Consider the following 18,912-nt stretch of genomic DNA (forward strand, 5'->3'; position numbering starts at 1 on the left):
ATAGAACTTACTATTTATAGAATGCTACCAACTTTGTTGCTATGGTACTTATTATAAATTTAAGATGAGAACAATGCCATAATAGTTATCCAAAGTTGAATTTATTTAAGTATAATGCAGTGCATTTGAAAATTACACTGATTTTGTAGTAGGGGAGTGAGTTAGAGATAAAGTCTCGTGTAGTCTAGGCTGACCTCATACTGACTAAGTGGAGCCAATGTGTCCTTAACCAATGTGCAATCTTTCTAGCACCAACTATGTGTATTCTTGATACAAACTTTTCTCTTGCTTGAGTTAGCCGGAATTACCTGACTGGTACATACATATTTGACTGCTTGGTTCCCAGTTGATGGAACTGTCTGAGAAGCATTGGGAGGCATGGTCTTGTTGAAGGAGGTGTGCCACCTGGGGTGGACTTTGAAATTTAGAAAGCCCACACCATTCCTAGTTACCTCTCCTCTCTCCCTCTTCTCCCTGACTCCCTAACTGCTCCAGCACCATGCCTGCCTGCCTGCCTGCTGCCATGCTCCCATCATGAAGGTTATGGACTCACCCTCTAAAACTGCAACCCCCCAAAAAAACTGTTTCTTCTATACGTTGCCTTGGTCATGGTATCTTAGCACAGATACAGAAAAGTAAGATAGCACCTTACAGATAACTTAACAATTATGTCAGATCATTTAAGTATTTACTTAAAGGGCTAGAGAGACCACTGAGTGATCAAGAGTGCTTGCTTCTCTTCCAGAGGACCCGAGTGAGTTCAGTTCCCAAGCACTCACATCAGGTGGCTGGCTCACAACTGCCTTTAACTGCAGCTCCAGAGGATTTGATGCCCCCTTTTAGCCTCCCATAACCAACACACAGACACACACAGACATAAAATAAATTTTTTAAAAACTATATTTTAACTACAAAAGTAATCATTTCCAGGATAGAAAAAGGCTAGAAATCTGGCGGTGTAATGAGAGAATAAAAACAACATAGCATGTAAGAATGAAGCTAAATCTATGACACTCCTGGACCAAAAATAAATAAATAAATTAATTAATTAATTAAAGGATCAAATATAAGATCTCTATATGAAACCTGAAGCTCAGCTGTTACAAGAAAACAAAGGAAACACTTCAAGGTTTTTAAAGACTTTCCCAAAGTACTCCAATAGCACAGGAAATAGTTCTAAGAATTAATTGACATTTAATTGAGATTAAAAACTTCTACACAGCAAAAGAAACAATAGGTAGAGTGATGAACCTTGTAGAATGAGAGAAAATAATTACTAACCATGCATATGACAGAGGAGTACTACCTACTCTGTATAAAGAGCTGGAAAAATTAAACACTAAAAAGGAGGAATCTTCCAGTCAATAAAAAGACAAACAAACTGTAGCCAGCTCTCAAAAGAAAAAATGCAAAGGGCCAAGAATTATTTTTTTCAAATGCTTAACAGCCTTAGCTACCACGGAAATTCATATTAAAAACTGCTTTGAGATTCCATCTAAACCCAGTCAGAACACTGGCAAGGATGAGAAGGGACAGAACTGTTATACATTACTGGTAGAGACACAAACCGCAGCAGCCACTATGGAAAGCAGTTGGAAGCATCTCAAAAACTAAAAAAAGAATTATCGTATGATCCAGCTCTAACATTCCTGTGTATACACACCAAAAGGAATCTAAATCAGCATATCACAAAGATAGTTGCACAGCCATTTTATTGCTGCACAGTATTTACAATAGCCAAGATAGGGGGCCCACCAAAATGCTTATCAATGAATTAAGAAAATACAACATAGATACATTCAATGGAATTGTAGTCATCCACAAAGAGGAAAAAAATAATGTAATTTGTGCTTTGGCTGGAACTGGAGATCATCATGTTACATGAAAGAAATCAGACAGGTAAAATCAGACTCACACGATTATGAAAGTAGAAGGAGACTAAGAAAGAAGAAAAGGTCTAAAAGGGAGAGAGGAACGAGTAGATAATAAAAAATAAAATATATTTTTACTTAAGTTTTAGAGAAAGCAAAAGTGGAGACAGCAAAGAGAGAGAAGCTAGCTAGCAAATGGGAGAAGGATAGGGAACAGGAGATGGTAGTGAGAGAAGGAAATTGAGAACAAGATATAATGAATATATAAAAATCTCATAATTAATTTAATTATGTTGTATGCTAACTAAAAAGTTATTTTTTTTAAAAAAAGATAGCAAAATATTCAGCAAGAAACAGAAAGCTAAAATAAACCATGCTAATCTGGAAAGAAACAGTGGTAAACTGCACAGTTTAAAGATAAATGTGTTAGATGGTGAGAATGATAATATGGTAAGATTTTTTAAGAATATGTATCTAAAAATAAAATTAAATTAAAAAATAATATGTATCTAAATGAAATAAATATATCTATATGAAGTAACTAAGAGACAGCACAAAAACCAAATTCTTAATAATAACTATCCGTACTAAAAAAGAGAGTTGTGGCCACTTGAAACTTCTTTATGCTCTGCAGCTCTAGTTCCTTAGTTTCTGTTCTTAATCATATTTGGCCTTTCAACAGGTAGGCAATATCAAGTATCAGTAAGAGGCTGGGCAAAGAGAAAAAGGGAAATACTAGCCAAATCACATTTGTTTTTACTACAGTTTATTTCTTTAGAGTGTGTGCGTGAATACATAGAGGACTGAGGACAACCTGTGGAAGGTGGTTCTCTCTTTCTACCATATGGGTTCCAGATATCAGAGTCAGATCATCAAGCTTGGTGCCAAGAACCTTTACTGTTGAAACAACAGTGTCCCAGCCAGATGCGCTGGCACATGCCTTTAGTCCCAGAACTCAAAAAAAACAGGGGTTGGAGGATCTTTGTGAGTTCAAGGCCAGCCTGGTCTAGAGAGGGAGTTCCAGGTCAGCTAGGGCTACACAGAGAAAACCTGTCTTAAAAAAAAAAAAAAAAAACACAATGAAGGAAGAGAGAAAGAGAAAAAAAGTGTCCCAAATCACAGTTGAAATACAGAGGCTAGAAGACAATCTATAGAAGCTGGTTCTCTCTCCTTTTATTATGTGGGTCCCTGAAATTGAATTCAGATCACTAGGCTTGGCAGAAAATGCTTTCTCCCACTGAGCCACTAGCCCCTAAAAATGTTATTTATTTCATCTTTTAAAAAAATGAGTATTTCATGAATTCAAGTGTCTTTTTTTTAAGACTTACTCATTTTAATTTTATGTGTATAGGCATTTTACCTACATGTATGTCTAGCCATGTGTGTTCAGTGCCTGCAGAGGACAGAAGAGTGTCAGATTTTCTGAAACTCAAGTCACAGACAGCTATTAGCTACCATGGGATTCCTGGGAACTGAACCCGAGTCTTCTGAGTGAGCAGCCAGTGCTCTTATCTATAAACAAATCTCTCCAGCTTACTATTTTTTTAAAGGGAAGTGTAATTAAGTACCTAAAATTCAAGCATATTATCCAGATTTAGCATCAACTCCTGCACAAACCTGCCTTACCTATAATTCTCTACATTCAGAGCTTTGCTGGAGGAAGTAGGTCACTGAGGTGAGCCTTGAGGCTTTACAGCATGGCTGCATTTCCTACAGACTCTGCTTTTTTTTTTTTTTTTTTAATATTAGTTAGTTTGTTAACTTTGTATCCCTGCTGTATCCCACCCTCCCACCCTCATCTCCCCCCTGCCCCTTTCCAAGTCCACAGATTGGGGAGATCCTCCTCCCCTTCCATCTGATACTGGTTTATCAGGTATCTTCAGGACTGGCTGCAAAGTCCTCCTCTGTGGCCTAGTAGAGCTGCTCCTCCTTGGGGGGAGGAGGGGGAGGTCAAAGAGCCTAACATTGAGCTCATGTCAGAAACAGTCCCTGTTCCCCTTATTAGGGTACCCACTTGGATACTGAGCTACCAAGGGCTACATCTGAGCAGAGGCTCTAGGTTGCATCCATACATGGTCCTTGTTTGGAGAAAACAGTCTCATAAAAGACCCCTGTGCCCAGATATATTTGGTCCTTGTGGAACTCCTGTCCTCTCCAGGTCATGTTAACTCCCCCCCCCTTTTTTTTTACTTTGATTCCCTGCACTCTGCCAAAGGTTTGGTTATGATTCTTAAAATCTGCTTTGATACACTGCTAGGTAGTCTTTCAGGGGCCCTCTGTGGTAGACTCCTGTCCTGTTACTTGTTTGCTCCTACATCCAATGTCCATCCCATTTGTCTTTCTAAGTGAGGATTGATCATCATACCCTGGGACCTCTTTCTTGTTTATCTTCTTTAGGTGCATAGATTTCAGTATGTTTATCCTATCTATAGGTCTATATAAGTGAGTATATACCATGTGTATCTTTCTGCTTTTGGGATACCTCTCTCAGGATGATCTTTTCTAGGTCTCACCATTTGCCTGCAAATTTCATGATTTCCTCGTTTTTAATTGCTGAGTAATATTCCATCATGTAAAAGTACCACAATTTCTATATCCATTCCTCAACTGAGGGACATCTGGGTTGTTTCCAGGTTCTGGCTATTATGAATAAAGCTGCTACAAACATGGTTGAGCAAATGTCTTTGCTGTGTACTTGAGACTCTTTTGGGTATATACCTAGGAGTGGTATAGCTGGGTCTTGATGAAGCGTTACTCCTAATTGTCTGAGAAAGTGCCAGATTGATTTCCAAAGTGGTTATACAAGTTTGCATTCCCACCAACAATGGGGGAGGGTTCCCTTTTCTCCACAACCTCTCCAGCAAGTGTTGTCACTTGAGTTTTTGCCCTACCTGGTACTCAGCTAGACTCTGCTTTTTGAGTGCAGATACAATGTGACCAGCTAGCCTCCTGCTCCTGCACCTGCCCTCCTTACCTGATGCCACCTATTCTCAGCCACAATGGACTGCATGCTCTTGGAGCTGAGAGCCAAAATGAACCCCTTCTCCCTTAAGTTCCTGCTGTCAAGGTATTCTTATCACAGCAACAGTGATAAGACAACAGTAATGAAGACACTAGCTGATGCTTATATTATTAAGGATATTCCAGATGTTAGATCATTTCATCCTTAAATATTTCAATGTCAGATGTGCTTTAAAAACCAAAAACCCACCAAACAGAGTATCAGACACCCTTAATCCCAGCACTCCCAAGACAGAGGCAGGCAGATCTCTGTGACAGCCAGGGCTGTTACAAAAAGAAGCCTTGTCTTAGGGGCAAAAAACAAACAAATGAAACAAACAAGAAAAACAAAAAAACAAACAAAAACCAATCAATGCCAGGTTTTGGAGAGACAGCTCAGTAAGAAGGAAGCACTGGCTGCTCTTCTAGGGGACACTTGTTCAAGTCTGAGCATCTACAACAGCTCACAGCTCTCTGTAACCCAGGGATTCTATTGCCTTCTTCTGGCCTCTGCAGGCACCACACACACATGCTGCATAGATATATACAGGCAAAATAACCAGTCACATGAAGTAATAAAATAAAAAGTTAGGAGGAAAAAAACCTTAAAACCCCAACCTCAGTATTCTGCTTTTCTACAGCTTAAAGAAACAAAAACTGAAAAGTTCACTAACATTCAAAAATGACATTATGTTTGCCATTATTTAATCAGTTCTAGAAAAAGTAAGGGAGTCATGTTTCAACAATGTCGTTGGCTTCATAATGACACCTAGTGGATTAAAAGTGCAATAGCAATAGTAAGACTGGAAACCACCACTGTCCTAGGGCTGCGTGGGCAAACCTTCACAGGACCAATTAGTAACAGCCTTTAGGAAATCGGCCTTTTTTTTTTCCAAGAAAAATGAAAAGGAATACAAACTTTTAAAATTTCATCATACATAATCCCTAATTCCCTACCTCACCTCATTTCTCTGACATTTTCCTTTATAAACTACCAACTACAAAGGTTTCTTCACTTACTCTAGAACATACCAAGCACTGAGCCTACACTTTTCACTGTCTCTATTTCAAAAAGTCTCTTGAAGTTATCAATTCAGTTCAGTACACTAACTCAAAATAAACAGTTCAATTCTGTCTCTAGCATGAATTCTCTCTCTGTACTATTTCCTTAGAATTTAATTTTGGAATTTCTACAATACATTTTTGGTGAAACACATCAAATATACATCTATGTTTCCTACTTACTAAATTTGGAGTATAAGAGACTACAGTATATGTCCCTGAAAATTAAAGCTATGGAGGATTCTATTCCACATATTATTAGTACCCTACAATGCACAACAAGTATAGTACTTACATGTTGCCTGATGTGTTCTAGCCAGGCACGGTGTGCTCTACAGAAAAAATCCTTATTACAATGAGATTTGTAGTTATAATCGTTATGGTAAAGACCAGATTTGTCCTTCACTCTTCTATCTTTTACAATGTATCCAGTGTCTAGTTTAATAAATTCTTCCCTTTTTCTTTCTCTTCTTTCTTTTATTGGCAGAGTCTACTTGGCCCAAGTATGGCCTCAAAAGTATATATTACCATGTCTGGCTCCTATTTATAAACTTAAAATTAAAATAACTATAAAAATGATTGCTACAAGTCACACAATGACCCTAAACAAAGAAAAACCTTTGGACCAAAGAAATTTAAGAACAAGAGTTGAGGATAATGGCATGTCTCTTCTAAAGCTCTACTTATACATATAGCCCAACTAAATAATGATCAAATACTGCGGGACATGGAGGAAATCTGAGATAATGTATAATGCTGACACAGACACAGCCATTTCAAGGACCCTGGCTTAATTAAGATTTTATTGCTGTGAAGAGACACCACGGCCACAACTCTTATAAAGGAAAACACTTAACTGGGCCTGGCTTAAAGTCAATTATCAACATGGCGGGAAGCATAGTGACATGCAGACAGACATGGTGCTGGAGAGGTAGCTGAGAGTTCTACATCTGGATCAGCAGGCATCAGGAAGTGACTGTCACACTGGGCAAGGCTTGAGCAACTGAGACCTCAAAACCTGCCCCCAGTGACCAACTAACTTCTCCAAGGCCATACCAATTCCAACAATGCCACACATTCTAATAATGCCACTCCCTATGGGCCTACAGAAGCCATTGTCTTTCAAACCACCATTCTATTCCCTGGCCCCCATAGGCTTGAAGCCATACCATAATGCAGAAATGTATTAAGCCCTACTTCAAAAGTTCACACTTTAACAGCCTCAGTTTGGACTGTTTAAAAGTCCAAAGTTCAAAGTCTCTTCTGAGATTTATGCAATCTAGTAACTGTAAAACCTTGGAAAATAAAAATAAAAAGCAGATTACATACTTCCGAAATATCATGGCACAACATATATACATTGCCATTCCATAAGGATGTAAAGGGAGCACAGGAAGGAAATACTGAACCAAAGTAAGACCTAAAACCATCTGGGCAAACTCCAAACTCTGCATCTCCATGTCTGATGTCAAAGTGCTCTTCAGATCTCCAACACCTTTCAACTTTGTTGACTGCAACACACTTCTTTCTCTTGACCTGGTTTCACTCCCTGTGAGCAGCTTTCCTTGGCAGGAAAGACGACTCTGGCATCTCCAGCATCTTGGAGTCTCCAAGGCAATCCAAGCTTCACCTTCAAAGCTTCATGTAAGGGTCTCTCTAGGACTCCTTGCAGGGAACATCCCTGACACATGTCTGGCGTCAGTGGTTTTCCTTAGTTGTAGGAGATTCCATAACCCCTTTCTTCTATCCTTGACTCTGAAGCTGGAACCACATGGCTGAAGATGCCCACTTCATTCAATTACATATTCATTAGCACTCACTTTTTGATGATTTCCTTCACTACCTAAGCTTGCCTGGCCTGGAACTTGATCTGAAGACCAAGTTGGCCTTAATCTCAGAGATCTGCCTGCCTCTGCCTTTGTAGTGCTGGGATTAAAGGCCTGCACCACCACACCTGGTCTGTTCTTTTCATGACTGAAGTTTAGCTGGGTGGAAGCTCACCCTGAGGTCACCACTCCCTTTATTACATTTAATTCCAGGCTTTTCTTTAATCCATTTATTTCCTTGAACACAGGATTTAGCTCCATTCTACTTCCTGGTGCCCCTTTTCTCCTTGAACTGCACATTTTATATTTTTCCTTGCTCAGCTTGTTCCTCTTCATTATATATCTTTATAAGAGTGAACATTAATAACCACATGACAGACTTAATACTAGTCTGTTTTGAGATTTCCTCTGCCAACACAACTAATTTAAAACTCTTCAATTTAGCCTCAAGCAGATTTTTTGAACAATGGAAGAATGCAGCCACATTCTTCACCAAAGTATCACAAGAACTGTTTCTAGGCCACATACAAATATTCTTCTCCTCTGAAGCCTCGTGAGCCAGGGCCCCACAGTTGAAATCACCCTCAGTGCCAGATATGCATCACCCAAATATTGTTCCCCTCCAGAGGTTTCTCCTGAGATTAGCTAAACATGCCTCCTCAATCCAGCTGTATACCATAAGCCCTGCTTCCTTGATTCACCTGGATGCAATAACCTACCTTACCATTCAACTGTATATAATACACATGCTGAGCTTCTGAGGTGCTGCAACTTCTCTATCAGAGAAGCCAGTCCACCTGATCCCAGCTTTTCTGTCCATGTGTCCCTATATATTTGTCCTGCTGCCTCAGGACTTGGAAAAGTACATTAACTCAGTGGGTAAAACAGCTTTTATTTTCATGTGATCATCATTTTCCACATTTTTTTTCTTCTCACTGTGCCTAAATATGTGTTTTTAAATAGAATGAAGAACAAATCTTAAAGCAAAGGTAAGCTACACATCAACAAAAGCTCAGGTAACCAAAAGGAACTGACTGGATGGGAAAGATGATGCTACTAACAGTGCTTTAATTTTTAAGTATTAGATACATTTACAAAGGTCACTAAATTTTTTTCCAAGTATTCCAGATATGTTAAGAATTTACTATATTATTACCTGACATATAGTACAGATAAACTTAGTTTGATAATTAGTTTAAAGGAGAAAAGCGAAACAATAAATAATAAATGAAATACTCTTTAACTGTACTAGATCCCTTAGCAGCAAAGGTTAAGATCGTTTCTATTTGTAGCTACAAACTGACAACATATACAGAACAAATTTCAGTATAATTGGGAAATTCAGTGTTCTTTGATTTAAGACAATTTCTAATAATTGTTTGTTTTGCTTTTCAAGACAGGATTTCTCTGTGTAGCCCTGGCTGTCCTAGACTCACTATGTAGACCAGGCCAGCCTTGAACTCAGAGATCCACCTGCCTCCACCTTCCAAGTGCTGGGATTATAGGCATGCATCACTGCACCTGGCTCATTTTAATACATTTTGAATTCTAGACTTTTGATAGCTTTCTTCAGACAGTTCTACAATGTTTTATCAAAAATGAGTGAATATAAAAGACGTATTTATAAAGAAGGAAGCTACAGTGGTTCATGTGTATAACCTCAGCACTTAGGTAGCAGAGGACTGTAGGTCTCAGGTCAGCCGAGGATACACAGCAAGACGTTATCAACCAACCAGCCAATCAATCCATAAATAAGCACTTTTTGAAAAATAAAAATAAACACTATCATACTAGTCCCACTTTACTTTTAATAGAAAAAAAATGGCAACAAAAAAATAAAGTTGGGGCTGGGACAATAGCTCAGCTGGTAAAGAGTTTGCTGTGCAACTGTGAATTCAGAAAACCGCAATTCAGATCCCCAAAACCCACGTAAAAATCCAAATCCCAGCATATGGGAAGCAGAGATAGGGAATGGGGCATCAGGTTCAGTGAGAAACCCTGCTTCAATATGGAAGGTGGAGAGTGATTGAGAAAGACAACTGATCTTAACCTCAAACTTATACATGAATGCAAAAGTGCATGTGTGCACACACCTACACAGGCCCATACATATACAGCACACAGCACACATACACACAAGAAAAGAGGTGAAATTCAATACGTTAACTCCTAAGCTCTATTTTATGCCCTAAATATATCATATCATATCATATTAAGTTAGAGGACTGAGGGGAAACATCACAAACATTAAATAAAATGTACCTGTACTTACAGCTTCAGCTTGTTGTTGAAACAACTGATTCTGATTCTCTCCATCTTCTGTTGCATCCCCAATCACCTCAGAAGTGGGAAACTCACAATTTCCAAGAGCGGCATTCCAATTGTTAGGGAAAACACTTGTCCTTTTAGGAGTTAAATGTCCCGAATCTAAACAGTGCATGGCTATAAAGCCTCCCTACACAAAGGAAAATGAGGAAAAATCAGCCTCTACTCCATTCTAGCACAAATAATACCTCCTAGGAGCCAAGATTTTCAACTGGAGCAAGGAAGTAGGGGAAGGAGGCCTTAGCTGAGAGAGGAACTAACATTTACCCAGCACCTCCCATGTGTTAATAATTTAGGTAGACTTTCTCACCTAGTTCTTATGCAATCCTATAAGCTTAGGTATCATATTTTAGTGTAATAGCTAATTGTTGCTGTCAGCTTGACTACTTCTGGAACCAACTAAAACCCATGCAGCTGGGCACACCTGTGAAGGATTTTCCTTGATTGGATGATTTTAGGTAGAAAGACCTACGCGAAATCTAGGTCACCTTCTGGTGGCAGCCCACATAAAAAGACATAAAGAAGAAAGCTTTTGGGTTTCCGCCTACTCGCTCTCATTCGCATTGGCAACTTCATCTATCATATTGCTGATGCATTCCTTCACTAGGATTAGAAGGTACTCCTTTTAACACCTCTCTAAGAATCCTCTGGGACTCTAGAACCAGATTAAAACTGCGGAGTCCAATGGACTGAAGACTACAGGATTCCTGGCCTTTTCATTAGAGACAGACTTTGTTGAACTACTCAGACCACAGCCTGCAAGCCATTCTTATAAATTCCCCATCTGTTTTGTTTCTTTATAAAACTTTAATATGCATATCATGTATATATAACACATAGAAATACATAAATTGTATATATGTATACATTAATTTTTTGAGACAGGATGTTATTCTGTAACCCAGGTTGGAACTTGTGTCAATACTCCTGCCTCAGCCTCCCAAGTACTGAGATTATAGGTATGAGCCACCATACTCAGCATTTGTCTATTTTATAGATAAGGAAACTATTATACAATCAGAAAAGTTAAGTAATTAACCAAAGGTAACATAGTTAGAAGGTGGCAAAGATGGAATTCAGACTTATATCTGCATCCAAAATCCTGACATTCTTCTGAAGTATTTAGTGCAAGAGAAAAAAGTAAGTCAGAACAGCACAGGAATTAAGTTTCTCTATCTGAAAATTGACTGTGCTCAGCAGAAAGCTAGATTTTTAACAACACAGAATCAAGAGAAGTGATCCTGTTCCCACCTCACAGCTTGTCTCAAGACACACATGCTTTCCATTCAAGCTACCATACTTCAGAACTTACTGCCTTGTAAGATTTCTGAAGTTGTTGCCTTTTCTTCAGCTTAACCTGCTGATTTACCCGCTGTCTGACTTGTCTCTGAAAATGTTTCAGAGATTCTTGCTTTCTTCGTTGCTGTTCTTTTATTTCCTCTTCAATTATGTATGCTGAGGTCTTCAAAGAGAAAAAACAGAAAATAGACTTAAATGTCACTGATTTTGACCATGAGGAATGTGATGAATGCAGAAATGCTAGCACATAATTGTGAAGAACAGAAACTGAGTTCTATAATCTGGTCTCCAGAAGAGCAATGAAATCACAGTTCAAAACCACTGATCTAAGTGTACCTAGTGAGTCCCAAGAACTCAAAGCACATCAGAAACTTAAAAAATCTATAATTTGTGAATATTCATATCAAGTCTTAATGTTTTAGTAAACTAAAACTAAAGATGACTTGATTAATTAACAAATGGATTTTGACCCACTTGTGTTCACAGTTTCTTATATAAGCCGCAGATACACAATATCGCTCACAGTTCACCAGACGCATTCCCAATGCCTTCACACTCAGAATTAGCCACCCCTTTTTTGGATGGAAGGGGACATGTCACTATTATAGCCCTAGCTAGTCTACAGCACACTACACAGTAGAAGCTGACCTCAAATTCCCACCTCCATCTCCCAAGTGTCTTTCCACTCCATTTTTAAGTAAGCTTTCCTTTCACCCTTAGTCTTTCAGGGCTTAGTCTTCAAGATGATGCAGTATCCCAGCGCTTTCCTCACAGCAATTATGCTGTAGCACATTTCATTTTCATATGAATAAAATGTAGCATGTAGCACTTATTAAGTCTCCTACTAGATTATAAATTCTGAGGGCAGGAAATGTTTAACACTTCTTTCTCTGGATAATTTATGTATAATAACTTCTGCTGGAGCTCTAGAATGTTCACCATGTGGAAAGCCAGTAACATAAAGTCTAACTACTCTCAGACTCCCATGTTGGAGGGAAGCATGGCTAGCTAACCCAGCCATTTAGTAGGGAGCAATATCCAGGCAGCCCCCAAGTGTTATAACCATCCTAGCCCAAATGCCACATAGGTGAAAAAGCCTTACTGGACATTACAGCCTACAAAGTACCAAGAACTTCAACAGCCAAGCCCACCAAGCTGTCCTGAATACATCCAGTTACTTAAGCCACTCAGCTGAGGCCCAGGACCCTGAAGCAGCAAGACACGCTACACTCCTGACACACAATATCACCTGCTTTATGTCACTATATTCTGATATGGTTGGGGGGATGTTAACATGCAAGAGAAATCATATATAAGACCACAGAGACTTTTCATAATTTAATGATAAAAGAGAAATGAATTTCTGAAGCTATGAGGCTTTTTAAACCTTGAAATGTTACCTTCTTCTTTAGAACAGGCATGTCCTGAGAGAAGACAAGCTTTACAAGTAACTATTTACCGTATCTCTGATTGACAGCTGTGGCTGTTAATGCGGATGGATTCCTAGATTAAATATGTGTTAGTAACAGAGTTCTATCAGATGCTTTACCAAACTCCTTTGACTGGAACTGATTACAAAATTATTTAAAAGTAGGAGACAATCTGTACATGTTTCAAGAGTTTAATATTCGGAATGAGTGAGAACTTAAAACTATTTAAAACCACAAAGAAAGGTGTTAAGGTAACAACTTTTGAGCAGTTTGCTACTACTGACATTATAAAGGTGTCTTAGTAATTATACAGATGTACTAGAAAAGTGAGATCGCTCATCAGGTAAAGGCTCTGATGAGCTGAGGGCCATCACCAAGAACAACAGGGTGGAAGGAGAGAACCAATTTTGATTTCCACACGCTTTCTGACCTCCACACCATACATACACAAATAAACAGTTGGAATTAAAGTTTTTTAAAGTGTACTGAGTTAGTAATAAAAGAACTTTGTACCAATTCTTATTTATTGATTCCCATTTCACCCACTTTTTTCAGGGCTTTCCCCTCCTCCATTCCCTATTACTACAGAAATTTTGATGGTATGCTTTTCATGTCTAGATTGCTTTATTCTAATTTGTTCCCTTAAATCTAATCTCTCCATAACCCTTAAAACTTTGTGGCAATTAATCTAATCAAAACAGCTTGATCATGGAACTTACCTATAAATCTTAAATAGTGAATAATATCAATACTTTCCCCAAGACTTTCTAGTTTCTCGCTCCCCCCAATTTTCAGATCCTGTCAGCTGCACCATCCTTGTACTAAGCCTTCCCCTCCAAACAATCTAACACATCCTTCTAATCACCACTTACTTACTTCCTCCTGTCCTTAATCCCCTCCCTAGGACAATCACCTCATCTCTGCCTATCCAGACTCTTTCAAACTTCCCTGAGTTCACACCAGCCCAGTCATATCTTTCTTCCTTGATTGGGAGATTCTTAGCACCTAATCACATGCAGTCCAACTCTTAGATTTCCTCCTGACAGGCAGCAAGGTAGGCATAAATCAATGAATATGGTATACTCCATTATTATTAACATTTATAATTGTGGTGAGTTGATGTTGAGTTTTGTTTTGTTTGAGACAGGGTCTTACTATGACCAAGCCTCAAATTCAGAAATCTACCTGCCACTGCCGAGTGCTAAGATAAAAGGCGTATGCCACTATATCTAGTCATTTGTAACTTTTTAATATTAATTTTTATCTTTTGTGTGTGACTGTTTTGCCTATACGTACATTTATGCATCACATGCTTACAGTGTCCTCAGGGACCAGAAGCTTTAGATAGAGTCTCTGGAACTGAAGTTAAAAAACAGTGTTAGTTGCCACATAGGTGCTGGGAATTCTGGAAGAGCAGCCAGTTCTCTTAATTGCTGAGCCATCTCTCCAGCCCAACATTCTTAAACTTTAATATGTGTGTGTGTGTGTGTGTGTGTGTGTGTAGACATGTGACTGTATGGTATGATCTCATGTGTGGAGCTCAGGACTTTTCAGGAGTTGGCTCTCTCCTTCTGCCTGGTTTTGAGGCAAGGTCTCTCTTATCTCTGCTGCTTCACTCCAGGCTATCAGGCCTACAAACTCCTCCTATCTCTGCCTCCCATCTCAATTCAGGATTGTGGGGATTATACCACCCCATCCAGCTTGCACCTGGATTCCAGGAGTAGAACCTCAGTTCATCAGACTTGCAGAACAAGTATTTTTACCTAAGCCATCTCCCAGATCCTCGTATCATGTTTAAATGTCTTGTTTCTCTTCTACAATCAAGAACACTAAGAATATATTTTTCACCCATGTTTAGTACCTTATGTATACTAAGAACATTGCACATTTCCTATATTCCATATATATCTACTAGGTATCTGTGTACATCAGGAAGTATTTAATTGAAAAACAAGGGGTGTGGAACATGGCTTGTTCCCATGCATAATAGAATCTGAAAAAGAGCTAGAGTAATCTGTTGAAATACCTGCAAAAATGCTCTTATGTGTTAGTATGTGTAAACTTTCAAAAAGGCATCCCTTCATCTGAAATTCTGCCTATCTACATTTACTGCATTTCCATTCTTTCACAGCCAACAGACCATTTTTCCTCATTCATTCAACAAATACATCCTGAAAGATCTATTTTACTCCAAAACAGGACAGAAAACAGGACGTTCCCTGACCTCGTGGAATTTACAACTTTCTCAGAGTATCTGTCAGGATTAAGTTGCATTTTGCCTGGATCTTCATTTGAAAACTTATAAACTTTGAGCAACTAATTAACATTTAAAGGGTGACCAACTGCCATTCTTATGTTACAGTGTCTGAAAGATGTACACAGTTCCTATGTCTAACAAGGCAAACAATCATGTAGTCTAGTTGCTGGATATACAGTAAGTAAGTAAGTAAATATTTGATTATGTCAACTAAAGATGAGGCAAGTTTTGGAAAATACATCATTATTGTATAATTCTAACTCAAGAATATAATCTGTAACAGCATCCTCCAGCTGTTCATCTTTAAGCACCCAAAATTAGAAAAGACTAATTTAAAAAAAAAAAAAAAAAAAAGGCGGGCAGGTAATCCAGTATCTGGGTCAACTAACACTCACATGTGCTGGAATTTCCGAGCAATTTGGTTTAGCAGGTTCCACCCAAGCCCCAACTGGTATTATGGCCTGGTTCCTCTCTGCCAGCACTGCCAAAACGTCCTTGCTCTTCATGGGGTTTAAAGCCAGGGGCAATTTTGTGGGGTTCCGGGGCTTCTTGAGGGGCGCCATACCTCCTGGCATTGACTTCTGGTTAGGAGAAAAGAGAGAGGAGCAAGAAATAAAGACGGGGTTGGGTGAGGGATGGCTTCAAAATTACTTTCTGGAAGGAACGGGTGATGAGAGAAGAGGAACGAGGATTCGCTTGGGACATGAAACACCTCCCAGAGAGGAGCAGAGGCGGGCGCTAGGGACAGGTCTTGGGTCTGAGAGACGACCAGCTGAGGCGGAAAGCACGGTCCAGCCCGGGCCGGGGCGGCGGTGGAGGGGTGTCAGAGGCCCGGGCAGGAGGCGGGGGTCCTCGGAAGCCGGTTCCTGGAGGGGGGTGGGGAGTGGCGTCTGAAGCCCGAGGCAGGAGGGGGGGTCCTGGAAAGCTACGCCGGTTTGGACAAGGAACCTGTGAAGCTCGGAGCCCGCCGCGACCCGGACCTTCTCACACTCAAACTCCGCGGGCTGCTACGCAAAGCAAGGACAACAAACCGCCACACCGCGTCGGACGCCCGCCCTGCCTCTTCCGGGTTCGCATCCTCCCTTCTGGGCTAGGAAGGCGGGGAGCCGGCGCTGTCGCTGCGTCACTTCCGCCTCCCGCCGTTTGGTTGGGAGGACTGGAACGCGGGGGTTAGTTTCTGCAGTTCTGCGCCCTGACGTTCTGGTCATCTCGAATTTCGTAGATGTCATGCATGATGAGCAGGCAAGCAAGGGTTCACTGTGCCCGGAAAAGGCACAGCAGTTCTCAACCCGAGGGTCGCTACCCCTTTTGGGGGGTCGTATATCAGATATCCTGCAATCAGATATTTACATTACAACTGATGATAGCAGCAAAATTACAGTTACGAAATAGCAACGAAATTTTATGGTTGGGGGACACCAGAACATGAGAAATTGTATTAAAGGGTCGCAGCATTAGGAAGGTTGAGAACCACTGGGCTAGAACATCCTGCTGGGGTATCCTAAAGAGACAGACCAAGACCGGACTGCTTCTTCATAGCACTCACAAGGTTTACAACGCCATTTCATGATTGCGTGTTCTTTTGTGGGTGACCATCGCAAGCCATTGAGTGGTCACCATCTGAACTCCAAAGAGTGCTGGGGAAATTTCCTTAAACCTGAGCGATGCATACTCTTTCGTTCAAGGTGTGTGTGTGTGTGTGTGTGTGTGCAAAATGAAATACGCAGCCCCCTTAATATTTTTGCTTTTAAGTTAGGGTCCCATGCTGCACTCGAACTCACTATGTAGCCCAGGCCACTAACTTGCAATCCCACTGCCTTTGTTTTCTCAGTGGCTGGTGTTACAGGCATGTGACAACAGGTTCCATTTAAGCATATGTTATTGCAAGCATTTAATGTATCGGTTCATTTTCTAGGTATTCTCAATACTACCCGTGAACAAAGATTTCTTGTTTGCAGAATTTACAGTGTGTTGAATTGACATTGATAGGACATCCCTGAGAAGATTTCACTAAGGCAACTGAAGTTGTTCTTTGAGTTCTGTTTTTATTTCATTTTACTCAGTATTGGAAATTAAGCCCAGGGCCTCATACATGCTAGTCAAGAACTATATCCCCTGCCAACTTCTTTTTTACTAAAGCACTTTAAAGCAACGACTATATGAAATCATGGAACAAGCCATTATAATGGTAGGATTTTAGGTATTTAGTTGGGTTTTGATAGGTTTTAATAGGATCTCTTAGGTAGTTCAGGTTCTTTCCTAATTCAGTATTCCAGGGTCTTGAATAAAAAGCATACAACATCGTACCCAGGAATGAAAATATTCCAGGAAGGAGCTGGAGAGATAGATCAGTAGTTAAGGATGCTTAACCACTTAACTCTTCCAGAGGACCAGTGTTCAGATCCCAACAGCCATGTGCTCAAAACCTCCTACAACTCTAGATCCAGGTATCCAGTGTCCTCTTCTGGCCTCCCTAGGCCCATGCACACTTTTTGGGAAAGGTGTTATTAAGTAGCTCCTTGCCTTCTCCAAACCTTTCCTCAAATTCTTTACTTTACATTAAGGCCTAGGTCAGAGGTTTTCTAAGAATCCATACTCATAAATCCAGAGAATTCGAATTGGAGATCTGGCTAATTTTCTAATCTCTTCTGCAAACCCTGTATTCTGCCTGGCTGGGATTCGTTGCTTTGTAAGAAAAACTGTTGATTTAGAAGAGTGTATCTTTGGAAGTTTAAAATACCAAGGGTTGCTGGCAACAGAGTATGGAGTCCCTACTCTAGAGCAGCCCTCAGCAGAGTTAAAAAAAAAAAAAATCCTTTTTCTGCTGCTGGGAATCCCTGATCATGTGTGCACAAAGCACCAAGTCTCTTTGTTCTTGGCAGCACTCCATCCAACACAGAACCAATTGTTTGTTGAACACCAGGGAGCCGTTTGCTATTGGTCACTACTCTCCTCTGTTTGTGACCAGCTGAACCATACTTGTAACAATGTAGAAAGCTCAGTCACATTTAAGTCCTCAGAGCCTGTGCCAAGAAGAAGCTCTATATCAGTTGCCCCTCACATAACTTTCCCCACCCCTGCCACTCTACCCTAGCCTCAGAAAAAGGGGAGGGGGTCACCCATAGTTACTGACTCACCCACCCTGGCACATTAAATCCATGCAAGACTAGACACATCCTCTCCCACTGAAGCCAGTCAAGGCCCCAGTTAGGGTAACAGGATCCAAAGGGAGGCATCAGAGTCACAGAGGACACTGCTCCAGTTGTTGGGGGATCCACATGAAGGCCAAGCTGTGCATCCACTGTATATGCAGGGGGCCTAGGACTAATCAATTCATGCCTTTTGGTTGGTGGTTCAGTCTTTGTGAGAACTCCCTGGGCCCAGATTAGTTGACTCTAGATTTTTCTGTGGAGTCCTTGACCCCTCAAGCTCCCTCAGTTGTCCCCTCGAGTCTTCCATAGGACTCCCCCAGCTCGGTCTAATGCTCAGCTGTGGATCTCTGCATCTGTTTCCATCAGCTGCTGGGTGAAGCCTCTCAGAGGAGTTATGCCTCCAAGCATAGTATGTCTCAGAGGTTCCTGACTACGTGTATAGTCCTGGCTGTTCTGAAACTCACTGTGTCGACTTTGAATTCTCAGACCTGCCTGCCTCTGCCTCCAGAGTGCTGAGATTAAAAGCATGCACCACCACACCTGGCAGGGATATCTGATCTGTTTGTTTGTTTGTTTGTTTTTGTTCCTGGAGACAGGGTTTCTCTATGCCCTGGTTATACTGGGACTTACTCTGTCCACCAGGCTGGCCTGGAACTCACAGTTAATTAAAATTAAAGCCTGTTGTGACAA

At 40.4% G+C, this 18,912-nt stretch overlaps 1 protein-coding gene across 6 annotated transcripts in view; it reads right to left on the bottom strand.

Moving 5' to 3' along the window:
• Ccdc15 (coiled-coil domain containing 15) overlaps positions 1–16,154 on the bottom strand; it is a 70,774-nt gene extending 54,620 nt beyond the window's left edge. For 5 of the 6 annotated variants that reach the window (XM_060371739.1, XM_060371746.1, XM_060371737.1 and 2 more), the window contains exons 1-4: positions 16,019–16,139; positions 15,466–15,651; positions 11,397–11,546; positions 10,032–10,214 (exon numbers count right to left, since the gene is read on the bottom strand). In XM_060371739.1, coding sequence (XP_060227722.1) covers positions 10,032–10,214; positions 11,397–11,546; positions 15,466–15,645 — 513 coding nt within the window. In that variant the 5' untranslated portion in view covers positions 15,646–15,651; positions 16,019–16,139. Of the gene's footprint in view, positions 1–10,031; positions 10,215–11,396; positions 11,547–15,465; positions 15,652–16,018 lie in introns of all 6 variants that reach the window. The other variant, XM_060371727.1, reaches the window with a different exon arrangement.
• Between the last annotated feature and the right edge of the window lie 2,758 nt (positions 16,155–18,912).

Source organism: Meriones unguiculatus, chromosome 1 (assembly GCF_030254825.1).
Source record: "Meriones unguiculatus strain TT.TT164.6M chromosome 1, Bangor_MerUng_6.1, whole genome shotgun sequence".
Lineage (NCBI taxonomy): Eukaryota > Metazoa > Chordata > Mammalia > Rodentia > Muridae > Meriones > Meriones unguiculatus.